Below are 21,237 nucleotides of genomic sequence, written 5' to 3'. Positions count from 1 at the left end.
GTCTTGCATAATAACTTCATTCTATATGTGCTATTTATATATGCGTTACCATTGAAAGCACACGCTATACAAGATCTTCGGGAGTAAATGATAGAAAATTTAGGAAAAATTTATTTTCTCTACAAGAACTATAATTTGGTCGATTTTTTAATATCAATAACTAATAGACAAAACATCAAACACAATATTTTGATTTTTTATCTTCATCTTATTTAGTCTCATAGAACCAGCTTTATAATTTTTTATTATTTATTATCAAACATTTAGTATGAATGATAAAATAAAGTTATGAACATAACAGTATGGATGTAACTCTCCACACACGTATAATTTATGCAGACAACTATTATATACATAATTGTGTGGATTTTTTAATTCAGAGTCGCGAAATCCAGATCGATTTATCAACGTATCGACAGAGTGCTAGTTTTATCGCAAATTTTTACATGGCAGAGTGACTCAGAGTATGTTGTGCAACACGTTCGTGTCAGTGCGAGACACTGATTTCGTCCATTTGAAATGCAATTGCATACGCGATGCGGTATATCGATAGCGTAGCCATATATCGAAGTCGAACATTATGCGGCCGGAAATAAATTGACTACTGTCAGATTATGAAACAGGGAATCTTATATGGCTGACAGAAACTAATATTATTTCATTTCCGTTATTTATACACGTAGAAGAGAAAGTTGTTCATGAATTATGTCATTTGTGGTTTGAAATCATTCATATATTTATAATATTACTACTGGTTAATGAGAAGGTTACTGCTGGTTACTGGTTATTTGAATGTTTTGTCGAGTGATTTTTTAATATGTGTATTCCAAACAATTAATATTTAGGTTGAGTGTTAACTATACAACTAGTTTGAAGAATTTACATTTAACCTTTTCTATAAGAAAAAAATTTATTTACGTAATTAAAATTCTTCATTAAAATAGTGACACTTAGTAATGTTTATTTTTTCTACTACTACCATGAAGTAAAGCAAGAACCATTTTCTACACCAAGCAGCAACTATAAATATTGACACCAGTAAAAATCAATTTCATCCATGCAACACAAACTGAACTATAAAAAGCAATAAGAAGAGGAAACGTTTTTTGTAAACAAACTTCCTTTGATACTTCTATCAACTCTAAATTGCATTAAAATATTTCTTGAAAATAAAAAATATCTGTGCCCTAAATAATTATAAAACATGTACAATAAAAAAGTAATTAAATAACAAACAAAACGAAAACATAGGAAACTCTATGAAAATAAACAGCCAGGTAAGAAATAAAGCAAGAAGTACGTATAAGCATAGTGGCCGAGTTAGAGGATTTCACTGCTGCTAAATGAAACCTCGAAATTGCGTGAAAAATTCGAGTTTCTTATGTTTCTCATTCAGCTTGAATTTACTGTTAGAACCTCATTAACCGCGATTCATTTCATTTCTCTGATTACAGTACCACGAGCTGTGTTAAAAGAACAATATCAAGGCGACGTGGAAATGGACGAGGTGGATTTGATGCATCAATTTGAGGAGGGATTCGACAGGGCGGACTTCAGGGCTGAGTTCAGTCCTAGCCCGAACCTCGAAGGGCCGCAATCTCAGCCGAGGGACAACGTCTCCCGGAATTTCCCTACGGTCAGCTCATCCCCGCCGCGAGCTAGAACTAACAACGACGGTGAGTAACAAGTATTAGTTGCTTCCTCTTCCAGAACTTGTTCCAGGACAAACTAACTTCCATAACGTATCGCTCGAACTATTTCTCACGGTCTTTGTTGCGTTATTATATACATACACGCCAAATTGATTCGACATCTATGAAGAAAGTTGATGGTATATATAAAAATAGAAACTTAGAAATAAAAATTTCAACTTAAATTCAAAAATAAAAAAAGAAACATAGGAATTCGAAAGAAGATCGTAGTTTTCATAAGATAACTTAAAGAGATGATGTAAATTTCTCTAATTTTATACATAAATATTTGAACTAAAGTTTCATACTATCAAGTGCAAAGGATTCAACATTGTTGCTGCGTGAAATCAAATAAATATTTCTGTGCTACATTATATTACCGTCAAATTAATAAATATTACATAGAATTGTTAAGTTTACTGAAATAAATTAAACATTTACACAATATCGTGTTTAATCGTCTCCGACCTCAGTATCGTATGAAAGCATCGTATGAATTTGGCGTTCTCAATTTACTTTTAAATTTAGATTCGTGTAGCTTTCAAGAGCAATGCGTTCTATCGTTGAGAATATTTTTCGCAAGAGGAGGTTACAGCAGTAAAATAATCTACTTTCTTATCAAATTTAAACGAGGGTAATTTTAAACAATTTTTATAAATATATTCCTGACATCAGTAAGCAGAACATATTGTAGTATCGTTAATAATTATGATTCTATTTACAATGAATGGATTGTACAGATGTTGATTAGACAGGAAACGATGGTTGTTTAACATGAACTAATCGCAACAACGTATTGTACTTTAGACAACTCAATAATTAATTTGCAACTCTCGTCACAACGGATTCAACGCTCACTCTCTCACGCGGACCATACTCTCTCGACAACGCTAGCAACACTACTCTCGACAACGCAACTCGCACCCTCTAGCTTCTCGATTCCCACTTCCTGACTTCTCCCGTAATAGGCCGAATTATAAAGAACCGTTTGTTTTTGGCCTGAAGGATCTTAACCATAAAAATGTTTTACGGTGGGTCATTCAGAATATTGAGGGTAAGCGGCAAGGATGTGCAGACATCCGGTTGCAATCCCGCTCCCGACGATGTTTATGGCCCACCCGATATTTTTAGACCTTTTTGCCCACGATACTACAATATTCTTAATTCTACCATAATATACATAAAGAAGAAAACTAAATACAGAATAATCTTACTGCTGTGATTCCTTCTTAATTCATTTTCAACGAACTTTACAAACTTTCCTTATCACACTGGTACACACGCTTGCTTGATGCACGATTCACCACCTTAGCATGCTCCGTTAGGCCCGCACTGACACATGGCATACGCATGCACAAACACGGAGCATTAGCGTAACCAAAGTCGTTAGCAACGCGAACATTAACGCTCGAACGTAATTAAGGTTAATGTAACACCGATATCGCGTTGCTTTATGATTTATATACGTGTATGTATATCTGTATATATACAACTCTTATACCGGTGTCTGGTCCGCGCTAGTCCACGACTACCAGCTTTCCAGTTTTGGCTAATAACGTTAGCGGTTTACCCAATGCTAATAGGAAATCGATAGCGTAGGATTTGTAAACTGGAGAGGTGCACGTCGTGTTGCGGCCACCGAAAATAGGAGTCCAGATGCAGTAGGCGTCGTTGCTCAAAGCGTGATACGGTTTCTGGAACCCGGTCAACGATCGGTCAACGGTGGACCTTTGCGTTCTGATAATTGCCAACCATTGTTTGCTGTCGTGCATGGAATGGGACATTCTTCGTCGCCAAAGTGAATCGTCTATTTCTTGAGATGAATTCGATTCATTTTATAAATAGAAATAGAAAGTAGACTTTCGTTTCGTTTAAGTCGATTCCTTGAATTGGGAAAAATTGATTTTAGGAGGGAGTAGTAGAGATATGATAAATTAGATCTTCTAGGCCGCCGCAGGGTATCCTTATGAGTTTATGGTGCTGGAATTTGAATAATATTATTTGAGAAGAATTGAGTTAGGATTAAATATCATTAATTATTGGTTGTTACCGCTATATGATCTGTTCCGCATACACATTCTTGTATATAAATCACAAAATGTGTGTTAATTTTAAGCAAGTAATCAAGTCTTGAAAACAAAGTGTAAGTCAGTTTTCTCTATAACGCGGTTAGTAAGTATCAACTTTATTTTATAATCAAAACATCCATTTATGCCCACCATAAGTATGCTAAGTGAATAAAAATTTTATTGGTATCGGAAATTATGAATATTTGAATATGTACAAGAAAATAGAGGTTTCTATTTTAGTATATTTAGATACACGAGCATACAATGTATTAATAATTACAGGGATTAGAATACAGTTATATTTAATACGTCTACAATATCTATGTGCCGTTTTAATTCACATTTAAAACCGTGACTTCTATAGAAAATTGCTTAGAAATATTTGGCAAAATGAAATAAGATAATTATGGTAAAATGAAAAATAAATATATTATTGTACCATTCTCAGTGTTTTATCTAAAAAAGAAATGATACTAACAAAGAATTCATTGATACGAACTTAAGATAATGAAAGAACAACACTGCCAATATTAAAAAATGAATGAATTAATTAATTCACATTAATTAAAATTTTTCGCAAAAATACGTTTTTCATCTGAATATACTTAGGCTGATTGGTTTTGCTCTTTTCTACGTCAACGTACGAGCGAAGAGATATTCAATTCCCTGCAAAGACTTGCAATGTACTATCATTGAAACTCGGCAGATGCTGGAAAACGAGATATCTGGCAGACGTCGATCTCTGTTGTCCAGGATGGCGTAGCTGTCATTACTTCAGAAACATGGTATTGGTGGACTGGTATTACTAATAGTAGTAGTGAATGGCGGAGACTTCAGGCAGAAATAGTTCGACGCCATGTCTGACCAATATAAGGCGTTACTACTACTGTTCGAACGAGTGCCAGAAAACTCAGGCAGGAAGTCTAACATTAAAAATTCAATTTTTTCCAGATATCATAAATTACTCAAACTCTTCGTTAAAACTTATTCAACTAGTATTAATAAATTATCATTAATTCCTATAAATTACATAAATCTTGTAGTTTTAAATTATATATAAAATTAAAAAATATCAATTATACCACATGCATATGACAAGTTATTTTATAAATCTTTTTTAAAAGAATATGATAAGTGGAATAATAATAATGTCTAATATATAAATAACATAATAATAATAATTACGAATGCCGTAGTCATCTATCATATTAAACTGTTAAGGAATTAATATTTCAACATATAGAATCTCACTGTTATTCGAAGCTGATAGTTGTTCAATTCTAATTTCAACAATTGCTCCTATACGAAACTCAGTATTTCGACAAACTATTTCTACATTCATTCGGTTTACGTGACAACTATCTGTACATCGACAAGCACAGGGATCACATTGATAGGATCCCATAGAACAACCTGCGCATTTCCAAATTAATTCAGACAATCACGCCACTATCCATACTCTCGTTATTAAGATCCGATGCATTACCCTTCCCCTCTTGTTTCGCGTTGAATACGTTTCTCTGTGAATTGAAAAAGAAGTATGGAGCCACCCCCGCTCGGAGTAAACAATACGCGCCGAGATACACTAGAATTTTTCCCTAAGTGCTTTCGTCTCTCGTTTTTCGGCCTGCTCGACAAAACTTCCATACGAAACACGACTTGAACGTCACGAGACTTGTTCACAACACCGTGGGTTTTAATAATGAGCGACAGAACAAAATCGTCGTTTCTTTGTGCTTCGTCTGCTCACATGAAACTTTTTCCCCACGTTTCGTCTTAGCGAAAGAAAATCGTACGATCAAGGAGAGTAAGTTTCTTAATCGTGGTTTCATGGACTTTGAATTTGTAGTCAGGATATTTTAAAATAGTGTAAGATTTTTTCAAGTTTAGTTAAGTAACAAAATATATCTTGGCTAATAGGGTCCTTCTGGATTCAAATGAGATGCATTTAAAATATGTGGTTTTTTGAACTGATCGAGTCTGTGTCATTTATATAGACTTTGGCGCAAGTATACATAATTGAAATGAGTTTTATGGTCTGGTATAGCAGCTTCTCGTAGAGCCTTTGTTTTCTTAAATTACAGTGATTAAACTAAGGTAATTAAGATTTATGGCGATTTCTCTTACACCACCATAATTCGCAACCAGTCAATCTTACGAACCTTAATTCCAATAAATGAATTTTTGTTATTTTTCTTCGTGATTAGCGCACAAATTATAACCATCTGCATACATGTTCCAATAAATATGGAAACTAGGTCCACACGGAATCCAAACATAACCATATAACTCGAACCGAGGCACCCACCCGTCAGCGTAGCTCCTTAATTAATCATCAAGCAAATTTACTCTGCTCCGGCCGAGGTGTCGGCGATATTCTCGTCCCTATCCTGTGCTATTTCATTTCAAATATTTATCGTTTGGCTCGGCCAATTAATTCGACGACGATCTTCTGACGACGCGTGCCCCCGATGATCCTCCGGGGTGCGATAACGAGCGAATACGTCGTCGTGAAGCAGAAACTCGACGAGATAAAACGGTCTGTTCCACGTTGGCGATTGAACTACCGACAAAGGGAGCCTCTCGTTCAGAACTTCGAAAGCGATTTCACTGAGCTAATTTCCCGTCCACTGATTCCTTTAAACGGGCTCGCGTCGCCACTGGAAAAAGCGTCGAAGGGATGGATGAAGGAAGAATAGAACTGGAGGAACAGCTCGCGAAAACAAGCAGAACTTCGAATCGAAGGAAGTTTATTAAAGTGAAATAAAATATTGAAACGAATGAATCTTGTTAATTACTGAGAAATGATGCAAGCATTCGACGGTTTAGATTCGTTCGATGATAGTTTAGCTGATTTTCTCCCCTTTCTTGAGTGATAAGTGTGAGCCATTAAAGAGGAAAGTGGTTGGTAGGAGTGCTTCTGGATATTTTATGGTAATAGGAAATAGAGAAACAAACATTGCTTGAGGTACATATATTTAAATAACATTAGTCGTTTATATAATTGAGAATTTTATTATAATTCTTAACATCGTATTATATAGGATGTTAAAAAGGTTAACATGTTGAAGATTGTTTAACAAAGATATTTTTGGCAGGTTGAATAACTGTCAATTTCACGTGATATTACATGGGATGTTAAAAAAGGAGGAAATATTTAATCAATATACATAGGTTTCAAAATCAATATTTTTAATGCACAGTGTTTCTAACCTTAATTTATTTGTTCATATTTGGTTACATTTAAATCGCTAAATATTTGAATTAAAATATAAACTAAGTATAATCACTGCGTAAATTTAGATGAAAAATGTAAAGATTCTCATCGAATATACTATTGCAATAAATTCACATTATCTTAGTTTTATAGCGGCGTCGTTATGGGGAACAAAATAATTCAAGTCCCAACACATTCTCTGCGAATGGTATTGTGTTCACAAATAAAAGAGAAAATATGAAATGTTTCAGCCCCCGAAAATTTCTAGTTAGCTAGCAGCTGAGACGAATTGTGTGACAAAATTGAATCACAGAACTTGAATTTCAAAGATTCTTCCGCGGGTCTTGAAAGCTTTAATTGGAATTCTATTCACTCAGACGCTTCCAGTCGCGAGTTTTCTGCCTTGCTTCGGGTACTTTCTTTCCAGATGCTCGAGCAGACTAGGGAAAAAGAGAGAAAAAAGAAAAATAAAAGAAAAAAGGAAAAGGGACGATCCCTTTATCCAAGAGTTCTGCCTTTTTTATCACGTTTAGCCACTTCTTCGTAACTCGTTTAATTTCATTTGAATACATTTGCACGATGGGGAGAGAGTCTTTGGAATATCATATTAAACAACCTCGTACTCGAGCCACTTTTCGCATTAGTTGGAGAGTTGCGTTTAATACGTTTAGCTTTGATGCTTTCACCCAGCGCAGCATGGACGCACGAAACTCGCGCTCCAGTTTATTTGTTGAAAAATTTATTGTTTTGTCTAATTCGTTTGATGTGATTTAATACCAAAGCTCCTTTTCCAGAAGTATGCGTTATATCAATTCGATTAATTATTCGCTCCTAATTCTGTATAATATTGAGTTATATATGTATATACACTCATGAGTTTAGAACATCTTTTATTTTTAATACAAACTTCATATTTGATGTAAATGTGTTTTAAATTACGAGCATTTTTTATAAAATCTTTAATAGACCAACTACCTTCTTTGTTTCATAACAAATTAAACGATATTGAAAAGCATATATTTTTATGATTATTTATATTTGTCGTACAATTTTAACTTAACAGTGACAAATTGTACCAAATTTAACTTTGACTTTAACTTCAAATCTATCAAATCGTCAGAGATTCTCTATTCAGAATTCTATCAAGCTATTTTTATTTAGAAGTTCATTGTCTGTTAAATTTCTGCTTCAAATTTTAATTACATGCGTGGTACTTTAAATGTTTTAATCGATGTTAAGAAAGAAGGTTTGGACGAACGTGGTAGGGCCTCGAACACGAGTTCACATTCCATTACAGAATTACGTAATTACATCTGCAAGACGACACATATTTATGTAGCTTCTACAGTTAAATGTTAATTAACTTTAGCGGTAAAATAGAAGCACTCTCCGCAAGACAATTTCTGACAGCTAAGTGGTCAGACAAAGAGAGGACAAGGATCAACGAACTAAAGTAAAATTACAGGTCTCAAATTCCTCTCTAAATTTTTAGAAATATTTTAAAATATTTTACGTAAAAAATGCTAACTTGACTACTTTAGTTATGAAATATTTCACTTTATGAAAGGTGTGATAAATTTTTTATAAATGAAAGAATATATCAGTTGTTGTTCATTGTAACTTCCTGAGCATTCTTTTCTTCTTAGAAATTGTCTGATTTTGATAAAGCTGTCACTTTAACTCCCAGATAATACAGCTTTTGAAACATAAATTTGAATAAAGTTGAATACACAAATTTATGGTGATGTATTATATCTAGAAAGGTTTATTCACCTATCTTATCTTTCTTGGCATATTGCTCGTTTGTGTTACTGAAACCTAATTCAAGATAGTTTCTGATTAAATCGGCATCTACTTGCTTATTCATAGTATATTACTACTACTGTTAACTGTATGTAATGTATTCATTACCTTTACACATACATCCATCAAAATATTACTTCATTTGAATCTCTTCAGAAATTAATTATCTACTTTATCCCCATATATTTTTACCTTTTTTCCTAAACTACAATCGAATGAAACATTAAAAACTTTAATTTTTAAAAATCCTTTTGTCCTACGTCAAATATTCTGAACCCAATCCAATCCGAGAAAAAGGAATTTTTGAAACAAATAATCGCATACCCTCGATGGTTTTTCGGTTTAGACTCGAAGAGCGTTTTAAACAACAAAAGGTAGTAATGGGAACGGTAGTGGTAGGATCTGAAAACTAAGGGAAAGACGTTCGCGAGATACTCGATTTACTCGAAGATAATCAACACAGGAAGAGACGAGGGTCGCTGTGAAAGCCTCCAGCTGTATCGCATTCAGGAGCCGCGTAATTATAGGTGCATACACCTAGGCTGTAGTTGAGTCCCCGGAACTGTTCTTGGACGAAAGCTCTCTAAGTTTCCGCGCTGGCTTTCGAAGCACTATTCCGGGTTCCGGTTACGTGGCTTTAATGAGTTGGTTGCCGAGGCGTGTATAATACAACGCACGAAATTACCGATCCCACTTTTGTCATCGTGATTAAGTTGGACTCGAGTCAGCGAATTCGTCCCTCTTCTCTTTTATCTCTTAGTTTGTGACAATTTCTGGAATTGCTTTGATGACAGAATTCAATTATTATAATAATGAATTTTTAGTTTTTTTTTATTTAATTTCTTTTTTCCTCCTACCTATGTTTTGGTGTAATTATATTGATTAGATGTTTTTCCACACCACCCAGTACTTCTTAGAGGTTGAAAGAAAGGGAACACATCGTTCCACTCAAACTTTCCCACTACATAGGGGATCGAAATCCTTGAGGACATGTTCCAGTCTAGAGAAAATTAGGCTTCTGCCGAGGCAACTGGCCTCAATAATACTTGGCTTAATTTATTGAAGGGGTTCCTGTCTGAATACGAAACACAATTCATCATATAGAATTCGATTACTTGACAACCTACTTTTAAAACTTAATCTTTTATTATATACTTTACTTTATTTTAAAACTATACGACTTGCATTTAGAAATAATATATCAATATTATTGTATTAATATAATTTACTGTATTATATAAACAATATATTAATGATTATTATCTTATTATAATTGAAGTATTTATTAAAAATAAATTTCGAATTTTCACTTTAAACTCAATATACTAAAGAGAACAGTGTCGACAGTTTAAAATATTTCTCGTCTCGCAGGATCAGCATTGATCAGAAATTTATAGCGGTTATTGGCAATAACAACTATCGACCAACTGATAGAGGGAGTTCTGAGTAGTTTCCGCTCGAGGGTATCGCATTCTTGAAAGTCTGAACAGAGCAGTGAGTCCGGTGACAGGACAAAAGCATCACATGAAAATTGATAGGTAGAATTTTAGAAGGTCCCGTAGTAATTAGGCCAATCACGAGTAAATCATTTATTGTTGGCTATTTAAGCATCCATCTATAGGACTAAATTGAATAATTCGCGAATCTGTTGTAATATTAGCGAATTGAACGTAAATGAGATCCTAGACTGATCGTGTTAGCACGATACGATAGTTTCCCGCTTTGACACACCACTCGCCTGGTATCGTTAAAGTCGTGTACCACGTACGAATTGTTTGCAAAGGGATAATTAAAGAGCTACCACTAGGAATCAATGATTTGTTCTGAGACATTGTACAACTAAATTAACGGAGATCATTCTGTGTATAATAGAAACTTCCTAGAGCTATATAGCATCGCGATTTGGAGTTTAATCAAGCTTCGTCTTTGCGGTTTGCCAGGTTGTTGGTTCCTGATGGTTTTATTGCACTGTCATAATTATTATTTCTTTCTGCGGTATTTTGTATAAAAAATGTCTAAAATTGTCTGTAGACCTTTTTCAATATTCATTAGTTCATTATGAAATAGACAAATGTTACAGACTTTCATTTTTCTTTTTGTTGCTTAACTGCGTCAATTTGTTTATTCCCAATTTCGTTATTTATATTCATAGTGTTCAATTCCTAAAAAGAAAAAGATTTATTTTTATGAATTTATTTTTCATATGAGGGCAATGAATAATATTTGTATTATTTTTTTCTTTGTATTTCAATTTATAGAGTTGGTTAATTTGGCGTCTGGAAGACTCTATATCCTAGCACTTAAAAAGAAAAAGTTTCCAACTATCAGAGAATCAAGGCACAGAACTTAGCATAATATATCAAGGGGCACAGGTATCCATTCGTTAAGCACAGAGGAGTAACCAACTCTGAGAGAAAAGAGTGGAAAAGCGTGCCAGTTTTATTAACCGAGTGAACGAAATTACCTTTTCACGACGCGTGTCTATCGTCGCCGCTCTTAATCCAATCAAACCTCCTCAAAATCCAATTTTCTCGAAGCGTGGTCCCTTTAACGCCACCTACGTCGGGAGTTGCTAAAATTCTCTGTTCGACCTTGTTAAAATATGAAAGGACACCCACGCCGAGCAAGGATTATCGACGTACCTTTGCCTCGACACACCTACACACACACGCTGCTTTCTTTTTTTCTTTCTTCGATCAGGGAAGTCAGCCAACCCTGATCACACGTTGAATGCAATAAAGCGATCGAAGAACGACGTTTCACTCGATCTCGTCCAAATACCTTTTCTTTCGTAAACTAGAATTAAAGTGGGGGGGCGAAGAATGGATAAAGTATGGAAGAAAGAGATCGAGATGAATATTCGCAGTCTGAAGGTTTTTTCAGTAAGGAAATATTATCGGATCGAGAATTAATTAGCCTTATTCTGCAATGTATTGCCTATAATAGTCTTTATCGAACATTGTTGTGAAAGAATTCTGTTTCAGATCTATAGTTATAAAATAAAAAGAATAATTTTTTACTCATTTTGCACGGATGTTTGTGATTCGTTGAAGAATTGAGAAATTAACAAATGAATAGGTAATTGTAAAAAACTTGAAAAGAATTTTTATTAAATAGCCGATGATGAAAATATAATGAATAAAGTATCCGAAAGAAAGGTTAATTATCATGAAAGAAGAGCTTGATTGCTAAGGAAATTCGAAGAAGTTGGATGGATGAAGCGAAAGTTTGAAAACCGAGTATTTGTGGGAAAGAAGGTATCCAAGAGGAAAAAAGGAACGAAGTCTTTTGCACAGAGATGAAGTAAAGGAAAATAAACTAAAGGCGGCATCGAAACATACATCAACATCAGTAGGAAAAGCTAACGATGGACGAGAAACAAGAGGCAACACAAAGGGGAATAACGTTGGAAGGAAGAAATAAAATGGGAGAAAGATGTTGGCGCAACGTAGAAAGCAAACTAATTGAAAGAAAGGGAGAAAAGGTAGGTGAAAAGTTCTTATAAAGCGATAGAGTAACTAACTAACATAAAAGTGAACCAAAAATCGAGCGAATGTACAAATAAAACGAATCTATTCGCAGTGTATTCAGGAAATCGCAGTATAAAAGGAATAACTAGCCGACAAAGCAAGCTCAAAAAATATAACACATCGTGCAAAAGATAAATTAGAATGAGGACGGGCATAATTTAAAGAAAGCGTAGGTAAACACAAATGTAAAGCTTGGTTTGTTCTTGAGAAGGATGATTATGATAATATTTGTGAAGAACAATTTCCCCGATAAATTTACTTATGAAAAGTTAATTCTTTTTTGTTGGAAAATAATATTTAAATTATTCCAAAAATTCTATCACACTTAATTTTGTATATGGTTTTTCTGGGACGGCGATAGATTCTATTACTCTTATATTACTATTATAAAGCGATCGTGCATTTTAAGAAGTTGTAATCAATAAAATTTCAGTAAAAGATATTATAGATCACTTTGAATCACTTATTTTTCTTCTAATTTTCCAATTATAATCGAAAGGAAAATCGACTTGTTCCAGTTGGGTAGGCCATTTTCAACAATGATACAATCAATAATAATATTTTTCATTTACATGTATTACCATTTGTACATATTAAGACACATACAAAACATATAATTTGATAGACTTGAAATATCATTAAAAAATTATATTCTTTTCGCGTCTTGTTCTATTACTTCATTATCGAATAATTCATTTAGTGCATTCATTAGTTTTTGCTTCTCTTGTTAGAATGAAAAACTATAATCAATCACTATTAAATAACTTTCCTTCCTCATGTATAAAAAAATCCACATACAGAGAATTAAGTAACTAACCAACCATTCATACATTTCACTTGTCTACCTTTAAAGTCTGCTGCATACTCTGCATCCCCTAATTTGCTCCACGCAAATTGGCACACAGAACCACATACAAAACAAAACGCAATTATAATTACAGAGCGTGATTACGATTTCACCCACGAGATCTCCGGTGTCACTATAACAACCATGAATCCACATTCAAGCAAAACTCCGAAAATCAGTTCCACGAATGGTTCATTCGACTGCGGGCTTTAACGACCGCTTTCTCTCACAACCAAGCATTGCGTTACTGACTCGTGCAAATAATTCAGTCGTCTAATTAAAAGCATCCACACATCCTTGTGGACCTATTTCAGGGCCCAGCTCGGGGTCACAGATCACAGAGAAGTCACGGATGTTGCACTAGGCCGAAGACACACCCGACACGATAACGCGTCGTAACTGGTCGTTAATTAAAGGCAACGGAGGACAGGATGCTGCCACTCAGGAAAGTGGATCGTATCATTTCCATCAGATGTCGTTGGCGAAGTTTGATCTGGCACCTCCTGTCGTTTCATTTCACCGGCAAAGAATATATTGGCAAAGTTTTCGATGAGAACGCGGCATCCTTCCCGTTCGCATAATCTCTCGCGGATGATTAGATAAGCAAACTTCATAATTGATCTCCCCTTTCTGTTAGCTTTCAACCGGAATCGAAGTCGAACTCGCCAATGACCAACGGGTCCATTTGGACAAAATTAAATTCCGACGATCGATACGCAAAATGAATTTGCTGGCTTCGCGCGTCCCAACTTGACATCGACAAGGGTTAAAAATTGTGGCATGCTGAAAATTGAATTTTATATTGGGTCGAATTTATATTCTTATTCTTTGTTTGTCATCCTAAGTTTTTATTGGTTACGTGTGTTTATATAAGATGAACTTGATTAATGTGTGAAGGGAAACGTGTTGAGACTTATTTATTACTATTTCTTCTGAATATCTTTCTCTGTTTTAAAATAAACGGCGATAGGAAAGTTACATATAAAGAGAATTTAATCAGAACAAAGAAGGAAACAGTGTTGCAAGTTGCATACAACTTGCTGTTTCTTAAGTGGATCATTTCTATGAACCACACGTTCAACAATGACACAGTTAAACATTGAAACTTTCACTGTTTAATCTAGCTAAAAGTCTGCCGGTAACACGAGTCTAAAACTCGTAACAGTTAAGTGAATAATTTAACGTGAGTGCGGGAAGTTTACACATTGCCAAAGAAGTTCCTTGTTCTATGCTCGGTAAACGTTAATCTTTTATTAAGTAATCCCTTTCAAAATCGATTTCCTCTTAAAATTTGCAAATCTTTTAACTGCGACGAATAAAGGTGGAATAAATTCCATTTTGAATTGAGCCATTTTTTTTGTTGCTTGCGTTAAAATGTGTTATAACTAATTATTTGTTCTATTAATAACATTTTAAGGTAACTAATCACGTATGGTTTTATATACAATATAAGATATAATATAAAATTTGTACATAATATAAAAATTTTGAAATGACAAAAAATTGAAACTAAATAAAACAAATCTTACAGTACCAATATTATCTAAAAATTAGATATAAATCTCATAATAAATTTAATCTATATGTAAATCGAATTAAGAGGGACTAAAATACAAAGGTCTAGAGATAATCCTTGTAGTGTTTATTTGTGTGCAAGTCCAACTTGATCGATGAAGGTGCAATTATCGAACAGCTGTCGTGGTATCAATGTCTGGCACTGTAACTGGTGCAGTTGCGCAAACTTTCAAGCCCTTTGGGCTAGAATTCCTGCACCTCTAGCAAGAGCTTGCGATCGTCGGCAAACTTTACGACATAGCACGGAAATACGGTTGAATTTCCACGAAGAATACCAACAAGCTGGTCCCTGTTATTATACTTTCACGTTCTGGTTATTACGTTTGTCACGCCGGATTATTTCGGTACACGTTTAACGTTCGTTCTCGCGCATTTCACGTTGCTTTTTATTCGTCGCGCCCCCATTAATTGCCACGAGGAGGAAAATGTATTTGTATAACCGAAGAAACGTACGTACGGTTTTAAGCTTGTAATATACTTAAATTCTTAATATTTTTAAGAATTAATGTTTCATAATATTTAATCGGCAATATCATATATTTATTTTAAACTTTGAAATTATTTTTACTTTTATTGAAAGAATATTGATAAACATTTCAGAATCTTTTCGGATTTTTCGAAAGCCTAGAATAGTAGAAAATGGCCTTGAACATAAACGATTTAGCTTTGGTTATGACGCGAGACGAAATATATTTGTCATTTTTAGGGAATTAATTAATATGATTAACAATCTACGCGAATTAAATTTATTCGGTTGAATAAATTTCGTAAAAAAAAAAAAAAAGAAATAGAAGATTGTAAAAGAGTGGGTTTTTCAGCTGTTTTTTTTATTTCTATATTTATCCATTGCATATCTTTCATTTTTATCGCTGACCAGGTTTAATTATTCTCAGAAGTAATGACCCTGCAGGTAATTGAGACTTACATCGACGTTATATCGAAGATTGAACTATCGATAACTAATTTGACAGTAACGAGAGATAGATTTGACTGATAGTAACGAGAGCATACTAATATGCTGCAGGCATAATTTCATTCTGATTAGATAACTAACACTGGCGAAATTTCCACAAATTCATTCACTGTCTGGGTCATCACTGAATTGTTGGGTGTGTCGCGCAATATTATTTTGTAGTAAATCAAGAATGCCAATGCTAGACAAAAAACACTTATTTTATTACAATAGAGATTTAATTAAGGTTTAAAACATAGTCCCAATGTTGTAATTGAAATAATTTTATTGTATTTAAGAAAACAAGAAAAATATTTTGTAACTTGAATTCTATTTATAACTTGAATATATTTGAAGTATTCTGTGATTTCTTTTAGTGAAAATTGATATTTTTATATAATAGAAATTTAACCAGTAAGAAAATAAACAATTTTCACATGTTGAAAACATTTTTACTTTCGTTGCATATACCGTCCTCTACTAATTTATAACATTAACAATTATTAATATCAGTGTAATAATATACTCGATATCTTACATCAATAGTAGTTAAATTGACAAAGAAAATGATATTAAAAAAATAACACAAATTTAAACCAAAATTGGCATACAGTGAACAATATATTTATTCATCTGTAAAGTAAATCGTGCTGAAACTCTTTTGTGATTCTTCTAAAACAACTACATTTCACAATTCGTTAACCATCAAAGACACAATTTAACACGTCAGAAATTTTTCGAAAATCAGGTTACATATTGAAACTTTCAGCACGTTGCCGAATGAACTTCGTTCGTGCAACAAAATCATTCAAGTAGATAATTCTTCAACCATTTTAACCGATCCTGTCGGTAAGCTTTTCACCCTGTATGATCCCATTGAAAATCATCGAACCCATGTTATAGCGCGAAAGTTTTAGCTTAAATCGTCCGTAAAGCATTCTCGATAATGACGCAAAATACACACCGTGATGGCGAAGATGTTCGACAAAAAACTTATTAGCTAACTAACGCCGGTGACTCGGTTTCGATGCGCGTCGCAGGAAGCTAGTTCAAACCCTCCGGCCAGAAGTTGTATACCGTTGCGACAAGATTGACGATAAACGTGGAGAAGTTGCCAGCAGCAGGTTTGCGTCTAAAGTTCTTTTCTCGAAGAAGAAACACAGTCATGGAACTGTCTCTCGATCTAATGACTATTAATTCAGGAATAATGTAGCAAGAAGTGCAGTTATGGCGATTTTCTGAATATTGCAATTAACTTTCTTTGTATTGAAAAGAGAATCCTTATATTTTTGAACGAATTTTTTATGTTGTCATTGTGACCTATATGAATCTATAGACTCTATAAATAGACAAAAAGAAGATGTTATACGAATCTTTTTTATTTTGCTTTGAATTCTTTTGTCCTTTCAATTATGTTATCATACATGAAAGAAGAGTAAAGAACATGAAGAGAAATTTTTACAATTTTTTTTTTGTACGAGCACTTAAAATTAGGCATTCCATGCAATTCGGGCCAAAAGTGTAAGATATTTTCACAATAAAGGTGCAAATATTTTATAAGTAAAACTCATCATTTCATTACGCTATTAATTAATTCAATAAATTAATTCAAAAGTACTCTACACTGCAGCAGCCATTACGTTACGATTTGCAGTTTGATGAGCTAAAAGCTCAAACATAGGAAACGTTGTAATAATATCATTTGCAAAACATTCTATTATATTGTATATACATATAAATTGCGTTTTATACGTGGCGATCGCTTCAATTATCGGTGTCTTCCATTGTAATGTATGGACGTTTCATAATGTTATGGGAACAATTTACCATGATGGTTTTCAATTTGGAAATGCAGCGTTTCGTCCCGTATTATTGTTTCAAATACAAGCATTATTTTGTATTTAAAATGATAATCTAATAACATGATGGATCATCATTATCGACCAAATTATTGTTAAACCGTTCTTCAAAAAAGGAGTTTCAAAAAGAGTTCATATAATATTACCTAAATTTTAAAAATGTACTAAATATGTTTATCACTTTTAACACAAATTATTTCCGAAAGAAATGTCCGTAAAATACAGTGCAATAAAATTTCGAATGGAAATTTTAATTTTAACTTTTGAACTTTGAACGATTTTAAAAGCAAAGTGACACACATATGAATATAAATTTCATAACAGGCGTGGAAGTTTTAGTGAAATCTTCAAAAAGGTATATTTTTTACGTCGAAAGATCATGATAATTTTGTAAGAATTGTAAAATAAATAATCGTGTTATAAACTGTGGATTTATTGGTCGTGTCAAGAGTATCAATTTTACCGGATGATCGTTCGTGATCCTATATTAATTAACAATCGCATTAACGCGTGATACAGTTTAATTTCCGGAAAGAAGTGACCGATAGATGGACAATTAAACCTGATCCATAAATTGCTGTGGAAAACAAGCGACAACCCATTAAATCTCCTAATGAGACGCGTTACGTGTGACGAAACCGTGGCATCATTATTGCCAATAAAACAACGTTACGTTTGATCGTAAAACAACGAAACTTCGACGCGGTCAAAATGTTTAATCAGTTCAGCGGAATTCTGGAGACACCTTTGATCATCTATTCGGAATTACGTCATTACGTGGTTCAATTGCATTTTAATATTTCTACATACATAGATGTTTCACATTGCTGCGTGAAATATTAGAATCCAAAATATATTTAAACGATACCTTATGAGTTCAGAATATAATATTATAGAAAATTAATAAGCAATCTATGTTTTTGATCTTTTAACATTATATAATATAGATTAATTACTTGCGTAAAATAATCCATTGTTTTTGTTCTTATTCAAAAGTATAAAATTCGCGTAACATATTGCTAGATGTTTCTTGCCCATTATATTAGGTCGTCCGAAGAGCTTCTTTCGTTTTATAAGGAAATAATGGATGCACAACATTTTCCATTTTATATTATTTTATCGAATTACGTATGATTCATTTTGTTTTATCAAAATAAAAATTACAACGTTTGACAGATTAGGTTTCATGTTTGTATAAAGATGCGTCGTTGTAAAAGACGTGTCTGTAAAAGAAAGATACTTTCTGATAATCGAATACATATATTCACTTTCTCCATATATAAAGAACATATATATATAAATTTCAAAAATACCTCCATACACAAGCGCGAGATCTAAAAACGATATATGTCGTACGTTTATCGTAATCGAAGAGGATTCAGGAATTTGTTCAACATCTTGTCGAACGCGAAAATTGTTTGTCCGACTGGCTGATATCTTCCGCGCTTACACTATTTCCTCGTTGAGAGTCGGCATGTCGAAGCGGAACAAAATTTCCAAAGCCATTCCTATGGATGTAATTAAGATTAAATTGGGTTCATAGTGTTCCTCGTGTATTGATAGCGGATCGCAGCCGATAGACCAATCTGTGACGGAACAATCGTCAATGTAACAGCATACTAATACAGATGCTTCCGTTCTCGATATCTACACGTTTCAAATACCATTAACGAGAATCAGTTGAACGGCGGTCTGTTAAGCGACGTGCCTTTTTTACAGGATTTCTCGTGTCCGGACGAGAATGGCTGCTAATCTCTTGTTAACCGTCAACTAACATGCAAACTAAATGGTTGCCTGGAATTGAAATTATATTTGAGTCATCCCACGCTTTCATATTTTTTATTTCATGTTTTAAAATGTTTCTATGTTAATGTTAGAACTGTCTGTCAGAGTAGTAAAACGGATCAGTTTTTAAGTAATTTTTCATAAGATGCATTTTTGGAAATTTAAGTTGTATACCATTCGTATACGCAAACAATAGTGTGATAGTATTAATTAAACATACTTATATATCTTTTTCTTCAAATCTTGATTTACTATAAAGCTCTTCCAATATAAACAACCATCCAAAATGAATGAAGGATTACAAGAAAAAAATGAAATCCTATGAATAATTAATACATCTTTTCCAAGAGAACATTACGTTTGATAAAACCAACATATTGTCATTATTATAGCTAATGTTTCGTACACGAGATGAATTACGTTATTTGATTTATTATTTAATAACTTGTAATTAGCATATGTGCATATGTCAGTGCGGATTAATAAAACGAAAAATTTCTATAGCACGTCTTGAACCTTCCGGATATTTAGCAACCTCACCAGCGAGAATTTATTAAAACAATATTAAAATTTATATACGCAAAGGCTGGGTAATACGTTGTAGTTTATTACATATTTCATTTAAACATTATACCATGCATACATATTGTTTTATATCGCAAATTTCATAACAGTAAAATACTAATAGACCCATTGAAAACCAACGTTGTGTTAACATAATGTTTAATTTACAATTTCTTTTTCTCATTATTTTTGTTACATTTAAATTCTATAATTTTATGAAGTTAAAGAAATTAAAATATCTATAACACATTGCGATATTTTTAGTTGACTCATTGCACATTACAATAATTCTAATTTGTCAGGCATATTGGATTATATATAATCTCTTTGTTTTAAGTTATTATTATTGTAATTCAATCTAGTGGTTGCTAAATATCCCCAGTTTCTGTGCATGCTGTTTATTCTCTTGTGTAAATAATTGCATCTATGTTAAAAATGGCATGATTTCTATTCCCAACGTTCTTTCTACATTTTTTCGTTTGTACAGGTAAATAAAATTATATTGAGAAAAAGATCAGAGAAACGCAATTCCACGGAATAAAAATGAAGAGTAATTTTGTTATATTATCTACGACATTAATTATAGATATCATCGCAGAGTAAATGGTAAAAAATGTATCGAGTCATTCAGATTTGTTTATTTATATATTATCATCTTTCTATAGTTTTATCTTGTCACAGTCTTAACAAACTAAAATAAGTTAGGTATTCCATATAACATTTATAACTCTTTCCAAAATACTTAAATTCTTTCTCACTAAAAAAATTGCTTTTTACTTTTTTACCATTTCAATTCTTTTATAAAATTAATATGTAATATATAATGCATATTGTTCCTTCTTCAATTTTACGTTATGAGTTATAACATACAAAAGCTAAATAATGACTGTCCGAAACCTTGTAGTTAGACACTGATTATCGCACCAACCCAGTTACATAACCAAATATTTGAGAATACATTCGAAACACTGACATTATCTGGCCGCCTGTGCAAATCACGAGAAGTGCTGATAGCGTTCGCGTTTTAAACATTTGCCTACAGTATGTCACCGGAATAGTTTCATGTGTGTAGTGGTCGCGTCGAACTTTCAGCAAAGATAAGTCTCCGGAAATCTTTGTGCGAAAAAAGTAACAAATATTTTAGTTTCGAAGCTAATCGCGTGTCAGTTAAAGAACTGTTTCTTGTGTGTAAGTTTGGATCTGGGAAACTTTAAATAGAAGTGAATGAAAGTAATATGTCTACATACTCTTCTGTGTGTACGTATTCGAACACTTACGTATTTGCGGCTTTTGTATAAAAATCTTACGACTTTAGTTTTTTTAATGGAATTATTATGTTATCCTA

At 33.3% G+C, this 21,237-nt stretch overlaps 1 protein-coding gene across 6 annotated transcripts in view; it reads left to right on the top strand.

Moving 5' to 3' along the window:
- The window catches only part of LOC139988528 (uncharacterized), a 315,648-nt gene that overhangs the window by 280,334 nt on the left and 14,077 nt on the right, over positions 1-21,237 (top strand). For all 6 annotated transcript variants that reach the window (XM_072006089.1, XM_072006090.1, XM_072006091.1 and 3 more), the window contains exon 7: positions 1,455-1,676. In XM_072006089.1, the coding sequence (XP_071862190.1) occupies positions 1,455-1,676 (222 nt within the window). The remainder of the gene's footprint in view (positions 1-1,454; positions 1,677-21,237) is intronic.

This window comes from Bombus fervidus, chromosome 6 (genome assembly GCF_041682495.2).
Source record: "Bombus fervidus isolate BK054 chromosome 6, iyBomFerv1, whole genome shotgun sequence".
Taxonomy (NCBI): Eukaryota; Metazoa; Arthropoda; class Insecta; order Hymenoptera; family Apidae; genus Bombus; species Bombus fervidus.
The sequence above is the reverse complement of the archived record's forward strand: the minus strand, read 5'-3'. Positions and strand labels throughout refer to the sequence as shown.